At 49.3% G+C, this 9,542-nt stretch overlaps 1 protein-coding gene across 3 annotated transcripts; it reads left to right on the plus strand.

The window, feature by feature from the left end:
• The first annotated feature begins 4,974 nt into the window (after window positions 1-4,974).
• LOC123074343 (S-type anion channel SLAH2) lies at window positions 4,975-9,318 on the plus strand. Of its 3 annotated transcripts, none has more exons than XM_044497216.1 (5): window positions 4,975-5,166; window positions 6,848-6,945; window positions 7,037-7,633; window positions 7,742-8,512; window positions 8,614-9,318. In XM_044497216.1, the coding sequence occupies exons 2-5, from the start codon at window positions 6,862-6,864 to the stop codon at window positions 8,971-8,973; spliced, it is 1,812 nt and encodes a 603-aa protein (XP_044353151.1). In that variant the 5' UTR covers window positions 4,975-5,166; window positions 6,848-6,861; the 3' UTR covers window positions 8,974-9,318. The 3 variants fall into 3 exon arrangements, with proteins under 3 accessions (XP_044353151.1, XP_044353150.1, XP_044353149.1); XM_044497215.1 differs by lacking the exon at window positions 4,975-5,166 and adding an exon at window positions 6,370-6,739; XM_044497214.1 differs by lacking the exon at window positions 4,975-5,166 and adding an exon at window positions 6,371-6,762.
• The last annotated feature ends 224 nt before the right edge of the window (window positions 9,319-9,542 follow it).

The following is a 9,542-nucleotide window of genomic DNA, read 5'->3' on the forward strand; positions in this document are numbered from 1 at the left end:
TAGAGCATGTGAGCGTAATTTAGCTTCCCTGATGGCAAATGTAATTTGACTTGATCTCCTGGGTGATCACACATGTTTAGCTGTTTCTAACCAAGGCTTGGTTTCTCGTGTGTCATGACCCGTTCGTCCGTGTGAAGAGGCCGAGTGACACTCGCAATGACGCGATTTTTTAGATGTTTCCCTAGTGACTACGCGTTTAGAAATACCGGGGCCTATGTTCTAGTTTTTGCTAGGGCCTTCAAAATCTCAGGACCGGACTGCTCACCGCAACACAACAACAGCCATGAGAGGATCTTAAGTATGCACGGCAACAGAACGACACACTCAACAAAGTTTGTTCAATCTTCCTCTCGGCAGCAGCATTTTGAGAAGACCCGCAGCGCACCTGTTGAGAAGACCCGCAACGCAACAGGAAATGATGACGAGCGAAAAACTTTGGAGGCCAAAATAAGACAAGCGGTTAGTGAATTGGATGGCATTATCTTTCAGTACTAGATATCCACGGAGAATACAATTATCAATCATTCAGTACTAGATATCCATAGAGAATACAATGGCACGGCATAGTGCGCAATGCCTTTCTTGTTATGCTTGCTTGCTCCTCCCATTCTCTATCTCTTTGAGGTGATTGCTTAACCCAACACTTTGGATTCCTTTTTCCTGAAAAGGACAATAAATCATAAAGCTCATAGAGACAAATTGATGACAATGGAAATTTGGGCAAGATATCTCGTCCTTTTTGTGAAAACTAGTGCTGTTCTGCTCATTGGGAAATTATTGAGTGCACTGGTTTCTTGGGTGTGATAGGAAACAGACCATCATATGTTGTACAGAATTGTGTTTGTTTCTTCCGGGGTTAGTATGCATCATCATATTCATTGACTTCTCTAAACAGTTTCCATTCTACATTTAGACAGGACGGTCTAGAAACAGGTCAATGAAGCGACTCATCTAATTTTGGTATACGCACTAATAAATTTAAGAAAGTCAATGAAGATCTTCATTTGCTATCTGAGATATAAACTGAAATCTAAACCAGGTAGCATAGATATTTGTCTGGCTGAAATCCATTTCCAGTTTAATTCACATACAAATGGAATTGACATCTAACCCACATTTGATACTCACTTCGTATCAAAATATAAGACGTTTTTGCAGTTCAAATCTTATATTTTGGTACATACTAGTATGTTTCTTACTTGACCGCTGTGGCTCTCACACTGTCGCACACAAGTGACTACTAGTTGAAGTGTGTGGGTGGAAAGTGGCTTAACCATATACCCAAATTGATTAGGCGTTGAGTGATTGCTCTTTTGTTTGGCCTTTAGGTTGTACTAGTTTATACGACATTCTTCTATTGGTTTTAGCAGAAAAAACAACAGAAAGAAACAAAAGCAGCATACTTTTGCTCTTTTGTGCTTTTGATTCATATCCTTGGAAAAAGTGATCAAATTTCAAGGTTTTGATCCCTTTAACCCTTTTGCCGACAACGTAACCTCCCAGATAGTTCGTGGGTTTGCCAGTAACTTACGACATCTTCAACACCGTCCCCTAAAATAAACACATTATCTATTCGTAGATGGGTCCGGACTCGCCCGCAGACACAGGTACGAGAGTCGGCCATCCTACACGTCACCTAAATGTCCGCCCAGGTCCAGTCTTGATGTCAAATGCATAGCAATATGAGCAAATTAAAGTGCGGTGCTTACAGAGCTCGATCACGATCAAAAAGAGGCGAATGTTCATAGTTTTTATATGCGCTCGATCACAAAAGTTTTAGTACTGCAGTCCATGCAAAAAAAAAATTGCCCTCCCAGACTAGTTATTTTGCATTCTCGCTCACTCTGCCGCCGGCTCCTCCTCATTAGCCGCCTCCATCTCGGCCACCAAGCGCTTCAACATCCTAACACGGACGTCACGCATGATCATTGCCGCATTGGGATCCAACTCATCCATCATCATGGTCAACTTTTTGGTATCCTCCGAAGCGGCCGCGAGCTCAACCCTCCTCTCTTCCAGCTTGGTCTTCTTCTCTTCAAGGTTGATCTTCTTCTCAGCCGCGAGCTTAACCTTCATCCCTGTTAGTGTCATCATACGCCATCTCGCCCGGCTGAGACATAGCGGCGAACAGAGAGCGGGCACCCATTTGGTCTATGGCTGACGTTTGCACCCGGTCAAGCTACGGTGATGGCTAGTACGCGAAATGAAGCGGCGCCGCATTGATGTTGATGCAATGCAGCATGTACTCGATGGCGGCGGCCGGGGACTACCGCTGACAACCGAGCTGCTTGGCACCATAGTAGTAGGGCGGTTGAAACTACTCCGGACAGGAAGACGTGTGAATAGATGAACCCCCCCCCCCCCCGCATCCCCGCCCTCCCCCTGCACCATGTACCTACCCCAGCCCAGCGCCCTTCTTTCACCGGTCATCGCCTCCTCTTGATCATTTGCATTCCTTTTGTGGCGGCGGGTTTGGTGTGTTGTCGAGTTGATCTTGCGGGCGACCACCTTCTCTGGATCCTCTACCTTCGCTAGCTCCTCCAGCTCTTCGTACGGGTCCATGCAGCGGCAGAAGGCAAAAAGTGCAAGAATTGGGGTGGAGGGCGCCGACGATCGGAGCAGGGAGGGTGGGAAAAGTGTGGGTTTTGGCATGGAAACAGTGTGGACTACTCCAAATGTATACAAGGATGTAATGTGTAAATTTCAAGATGAAATACCTTGAATGCGAGCTACACAAATTTTTGATGGATTTTGAGAATGAACAATGCATGGGCTAAAAAAGCCACATATTTGTTTTTTAGCTCTCGCTAGAGTATTTCTCATAAAAATCTACAAACATGTACATTATCTCTCTAGGTATATGTGTATTCTTTTCAAAAAAATCTAACATAAAAATATGAATTTTGTATTTTTGAAATTCAGCCTTCATTTGGCATTTTCGAGTATCTCCACTTTACCAAGTGATGGGTATGATGCGGGAAAGAGAATACCATCATATGTATGAGCTCGCCTGGTCGGGCTCGAGCCAGGGCGAAGGAAGTTGTACACTACATCCGTAAAAAAAAATTGTACATTAAGATTCTCTAGTCTATCTGAACCTAACTTCGCTAAAATTCTTTCTCGATTAACATGGCAATTGGATCGGCAGTTGGAGCTCTCATATATAAATCCCAAGAGACGATGGCCAGGGGACACACACACACACACACACACACACACACACACACACACACACGGACAGCAGGAGCGAGAGAGGGGTGTGCAACGCAATGCTCTGCTTGCTTGTACACGTACACCATCATCTCTTCTAGTTGAGCAGGTGCTTCCGCAGACACGCCAGGACAGTGTTCCCTCCCGTCTGTTGCCGCTCCGTGTCTGCTGGTGAGTCCAAAATCCGTATGCCTTTGCCCTTCAGCTCTGCATCTACTGCGGCATATGTGTTGATACGTCTATCTAGATTGGCATAAATTGAGAAAAATCATACCGGATATAAAATTATAAGCTTCCAGTAAATAAAGAAAAACATACTACGCGCACGCGGCAACCCTGATAAGCTATCCAAAGAAATAAAGAAACTGGAAAAATTATCTTGGGAAAAGATGAACGAAAAATGAAAATAATTTGGAAATCGATGGTAAATAAATCTTAATTAAGAACAATGGAAACAAGCAATCAGTAAAATGCGACAAAAATGTAGAACTAAAATTATAAAAATAAAGAAACACTTCTTTACATATAAAGACACTAATTTTACAAGTTTCAAATTCCCCTCTTTTTATTAGAAAGTTCTACAAAAGGGGAAATTTGTATAAACTACAGGAAACTAGGTCAAATACGTCTTGATACTCTAGAACCATTTATGTAAACATTTAAATTGGTTTCTGTTTTCTAGGCAGTTTTGTTTATGAATTACTCTGTTTTCTCCATTTCAAATTTATTTTGCTTGTCACTTTGTTTTTAAATATTTCAAAGGTATTATAAAAATATTTAATGTCTTTCCAGTTGTTTATTTCCATTGAAATTTGGGACCTCATCGATGTTTGTATAATATGCAACACAAAGTACTAAAAACAAAGTCCGAAATCACCCAATTTCCATGGGAGGCATCGTAAAGTGGACTGTTTTAAAGGTTAAGCGGTGTTTCATAATAAATTCGCTCGCGATGGTGAAGAGCAGTGATAGAAACATAGCGAGATATGATTTTCTTATTCATGATATAAAAGGAACCATGAAGAAGCGTAATTCTTGTATTACTCATATTAGGTGATGACAGAATAATTATAGTCATTTTATGGCGACCTTTGATAGAGCCCAACGCCGAACTGTTGTATGGCTAGGTTTGGGGCAAGAGGATGTCTTAAACATCTTTAGACATGATTATAATTCTTAATCTTGGGTAATACAAGAATTTTCCCAAAAAATATTTTTTTAAACACCCCATATATTAATTTGGTAAAACAATATTCTTACAATCGTTCATTACAAACGTAGCCACACAGGGCGGAACACTATTACATAAAGCACCACCGGACCTGCTATCAAAACTAAATTTAGCAATCTCGAATCAAACTTGTATATACGAACTTGTATTCCAAAAAATATAAGATGTTTTCGATATCTCAATATTGGCTGCATATATAAACTAAAATGAGTGAACAAACACACTAAAACATGTTTATATTCATCTGATTCACAAAATGTTAGAACATCTTATATTTGTGAACGGAGGGAGTTCTTCATATCTCTACATAAACAACAATGACCCTCAGGAAAAAAGAAACAACAATGTAAAAAGCATATTTTGGAAGTGTTGAGAATAAACAGCCAAGCCCAGCCCGACCCCACTCGCGGCCCAGACCCACATCTGCGGAGACAGATCACATGGACCGACCCAAGGTGCAGGTGGCCTGCAACACCTAGAGGCTAGAGCTCGGCCCCACTCCCAGAGTCCCAGCCACAGAGGGCACTCACGCCACCGACCCAACCGAAGCCCCGCTGGCCGCGCCACCGCCCCCATTGCCGCCGGCGAATACCACCTCTCATCCTCGACCTCTCCCCAAACAACCCGCCGCCGTCATCCAGCCAGGCCTCCCCCTGAGCCACCCACATCACCGCCGGACAACCGCATTGCCGGCCGGCCGGCCTGATCGCGCGTACACTCCACAGGTAACCTACACACAAATCAGAACCTTTGCCTTTTTACCATTTCCATTTTTTCTTTCGATCGGCAAACAGCACAGTGTTCCTACTTGCTACTACACCCTTTCCTATGAGAGTGAAACCCACAAGATGACAAGACGACCACAAGAAACCTTCGACATTTACAGGCTCGCGTGCCCTGCACCCTTTCCTCTTCTGATTCCGGGTAGTTTTCCGCTAGACGCCATGGCCAAGAGCAAGAATGTCTCCTCAGTTTCGGATCGGAGGCGCGCACGCGCCCCGTGCCCGGCCGTTCGGTGGCATCGTTTGCTGCACTCGCCACGCGATTCGCTCCTGAACTGAACTGAAAGCGACGACTCATGTGGCGCGGTTTCAGTCAGAAGCCCTGCTGCCATTTCCTCTGAGTTGCTTGCTGCAAGGGACAGGGCGATGAGGAGGAAAACCTTAGCATCTTGTGCGGATTCTGCCCGCGGTTCGTTTTCGGCTCGGAAAGTTCGTTCGTGGCCTTGCGCGCTTGTGGCTGATCATCAGAAAGAGATGCGTTTACTTGCAAAAAGTATGAGGGGAAAGGTTAACGAGAAGACTTGCAGGTCTTGTCTTTTTTGGTGATGGTGACCTTGAGAGCAAGGCTACCATCACACGACGGCCGTATTCCTGGGACACAAAAGCAATAGTAACAATCACTAGTCACTTATACACTATATGAAGAAAATTGTAATGATCCGTCCGAAATCCGAATTTGTGCTTCTTTGGGTAGACAGTGATTAGACTCAGTGCCCTGACAGAGAAAAATGATATAAGGCCCCTATCTATCATAAGGGTTTTGGCACAATCCTCACCAACCGAAGCAAGCCTTAAATATGACCATGACAAGCAAATCAATCACACCCTATCGTTCCACCGATGATTCTCGACAGCGCTTTGCTGACTTGGAGCTAATTTCTATTGCTGACGTCTGAGGTGAAACTGGTAGAAAATTCAGACTTCGTCGCATATGCCCTGCATGAATTGGCACCATTTCTTACAAATGACAAAAAAGTGATTGCCTACATCCTACTCAATCGCCACAAGTTTGTGCTAACCGGCAATCTTTGCCTGAAGATCATATCAATTTCCTACAGTAGGCGTGTCTGAATGCTGTTTCCATTACCCTGCTTTGCAACACGTACTGTCAGTCTGTCACCCGCGCTAGGGTTACCAGCAGACCAGGGAAGATTCTGCCATTCGTCTCTGGAATCCTCTGCCCAGCATTGCCATACCCGTCGGCGAAATCCTGAGCGCCACAAGCGTGGAGATCCATTTCCTTTGACATCTTGCACATACACACACCACGAAATATATACATACGGCCATCGGTACATCGGCGTCGAGCTGCGCTGTTGCGCATGTACACTTGCCTTCTCAGCCAGTCCGGCACCGACACGCCGTGATCATTTTGTTCTGAAGCTGGCAGAAACTTGTGATAAATACCCTATGTGGTTCAGCGAGGCGGGCAGGCAGGCAGCTGGTTTTGGGTTCAGTTCCAGTAGCACCCAACTGAAGAATAAGTAACCGAGCTACTGAGGACTGATTACGTCAGGTTGCAAAGTTTGCTCTCGTAAGGTTAATAATTACGAGCGAATCGGTGGTTCGGTCACTGTGTTTCGATCGTTTTTCTGATTGATAACGTGCTTCACTTGCCTTGCAGATTCCACGAGGTTGATGGAGACGGGCGAGTCTGCGCGGCAGGGTGCCGCCGGTGCTCGCGTCCCGGCAAGCCGATTCGCCGAGGAGCAGGCCTTCAGGGTAAGTCTCGTAGCGCCACCGGCTCGTGCCATGGATCATGCAATGCCGACTTGATCGGACCACGAGGTTGAGCAGTGTCGTGCCGGTGTAGGAGCGGCATGGCGATGGCGACCCAATGATGGCGTCTCCGGGCCAGGACTCGCCGTTCAACACGTCCGCGCTCTTTGCGGCGGGGCACCCGGTCTCCGTCAGCCTGCCCGCCTCTCCGTCCAGGTTCGACGTCGCCCGGACGGAGGCGGAGTTCCCGCCCAGGCACCCCGCGGCCATCGTGCCGGACGCGTCGCGCATGCTGTCGCTCCCGCCGCGGCCGTCGCCGATGGTGTCCGTCGTGTTCGAGCATCTCGAGGAGGTGATGTTCCGCTCGCAGCCGATCCCTGCGGCGGCCTCCGAGTTGCCCGACGCCCAGGACTCACAGTCCCAGGTGCTGCACGACGGCTCGATGAGCGGGGCGCGCATGGGGAGGAGCAAGGCGCTCAGGGACACGAGCTACGACCCGTTCAAGACGTGGTCCGGGAAGCTGGAGAAGCAGCTCACCACCCACCTCCGCGTCGTCAGGCAGCCGCCGCCGCAGGAGGCGGAGCCCGAGGAGGACGACGAAGACGCGGCGACGAGTGGCCGCCCCTACTCCATGCCCAGAGTCCACCGCTTCTTCGCCGCGCTGGAAGGCCCCGAACTCGACAAGCTCCGGGTACACCACGAGCAACTCGTTGCATGTCTAAACGCATTGATGATGAAGCAGGGGACCTCACGTGCTGTCGTGTTTTCCGTGCCGCGTCGCCGCCGCCGCCGCCGCCAGTCGTCGGAGGAGCTGGTCCTGCCGTCGGACAAGAAGTGGCCGTTCCTCCTCCGGTTCCCGGTGTCCGCCTTCGGCATGTGCCTCGGCATGAGCAGCCAGGCCATCCTGTGGAAGAACATCGCCATCTCGGCGTCCACGCGCTTCCTGCACATCACGCTCCGGACAAACCTCGTGCTCTGGTGCGTCTCGGTGGCGCTCATGTGCTTCGTGTCGGCGCTGTACGCGTGCAAGGTCATCTTCTACTTCGAGGCGGTGCGGCGGGAGTACTACCACCCGATCCGCGTCAACTTCTTCTTCGCGCCGTGGATCGCCTGCCTCTTCCTGGCCATCGGCGTGCCGGAGATGGTGGTGGCGAGCCTGCCGCACTGGCTCTGGTACGTGCTCATGGCCCCCATCGTGTGCCTGGAGATCAAGATATACGGGCAGTGGATCTCCGGCGGACAGAGGCGGCTGTCGAGGGTGGCGAACCCGTCGAACCACCTGTCCATCGTCGGCAACTTCGTGGGCGCGCTGCTGGGGGCCATCATGGGGTTGAGGGAGGGCCCCATCTTCTTCTTCGCCGTCGGGCTCGCGCACTACATCGTGCTGTTCGTGACGCTGTACCAGAGGCTGCCCACCAGCGAGACGCTGCCAAGGGACCTCCACCCGGTCTTCTTCCTCTTCGTGGCCGCGCCCAGCGTCGCCTGCCTCGCCTGGGCGCGGATCACCGGCGAGTTCGGGTACGGCTCCCGCATCGCCTACTTCATCGCCATGTTCCTCTACACCTCGCTGGTAAGCACCTCGGTGGATCCCCATCGGTCGCATGGCCGGTCTCGATCGACCAGTGTGGTAACTGATCTGATCGCTGTTGCGGCATTGTTGCGTGCGTGCAGGCTGTGCGGATCAACATGTTCAGGGGGTTCAGGTTCTCGCTGGCGTGGTGGGCGTACACGTTCCCGATGACGAGCGCGGCCATCGCGTCGATACGCTACTCGTCGGAGGTGAAGAACGCGTTCACGCAGGCCATGTGCATCGTGCTGTCCGTGGTGGCCACGCTCACGGTGACCGCGCTCTTGCTGACCACGCTGCTGCACGCCACCGTGCACCACGACCTCTTCCCCAACGACATCTCCATCGCCATCTCGGAGCGCAGGCCCAAGAACAGCCCCATCGCCGAGCTAAACGAGCTGCACGCCAACAGCAAGGACGCCGACGCCGCATGCAGAGACCTCGAAGCCGCCTATAGGCCCTGATCGACGCCGAGACTGAACTAGCGACGCCTTCTTCATGCATGTGGCGAAGCAAACTGGTGGCGACTGGTCGATCGTGGAAGACTGAGCAGGAGCATGTACGTAGCCGGGACGTGTCTTGGAGAGTTCTCTGTGGGTCGAGTTGACTGCTGCCGTGCGGGGCGGTGTGCGCCGCGGTCGGAATCACCACGGTGATGGGAATGTGCTATATGCTGTAACTTCCGCGTGGTGGTGTGTAGTACTCCCTCCGTAGACTAATACTCCATCCGTTCCTAAAAGGTTTCAAATGATTACCACATACAGATGTATATAGACATATTTTAGAGTGTAGATTCACTCATTTTGTTCCGTATGTAGTCACTTGTTGAAATCTCTAGAAAGACAAGTATTTAGAAACGGAGGGAGTATAAGAGTGTTTATATCACTAATGTAGTAATCTAAATGCTCTTATATTAATTTACAGAGGGAATACGTAGGACCTAGGAGAGATGCTGTTACTTATGGCTTGCTTAACCGTGAGATGTGATACGGCTGTACAATAAATCCGTCTCCGTATGCTTGTCCCCATTCGT

Source organism: Triticum aestivum, chromosome 3D, assembly GCF_018294505.1.
Source record: "Triticum aestivum cultivar Chinese Spring chromosome 3D, IWGSC CS RefSeq v2.1, whole genome shotgun sequence".
In the NCBI taxonomy this organism is placed as follows: domain Eukaryota; kingdom Viridiplantae; phylum Streptophyta; class Magnoliopsida; order Poales; family Poaceae; genus Triticum; species Triticum aestivum.

Bases quoted from the DNA above. Each gene is read 5' to 3' on its own strand.
- LOC123074343 (XM_044497216.1), top strand. From the start codon at position 6,862: ATGGAGACGGGCGAGTCTGCGCGGCAGGGTGCCGCCGGTGCTCGCGTC. The intron at 7,634-7,741 runs GTACACCACGAG...CGCCGCCGCCAG, and splicing joins CCGAACTCGACAAGCTCCGG to TCGTCGGAGGAGCTGGTCCT. The intron at 8,513-8,613 runs GTAAGCACCTCG...GCGTGCGTGCAG, and splicing joins TGTTCCTCTACACCTCGCTG to GCTGTGCGGATCAACATGTT.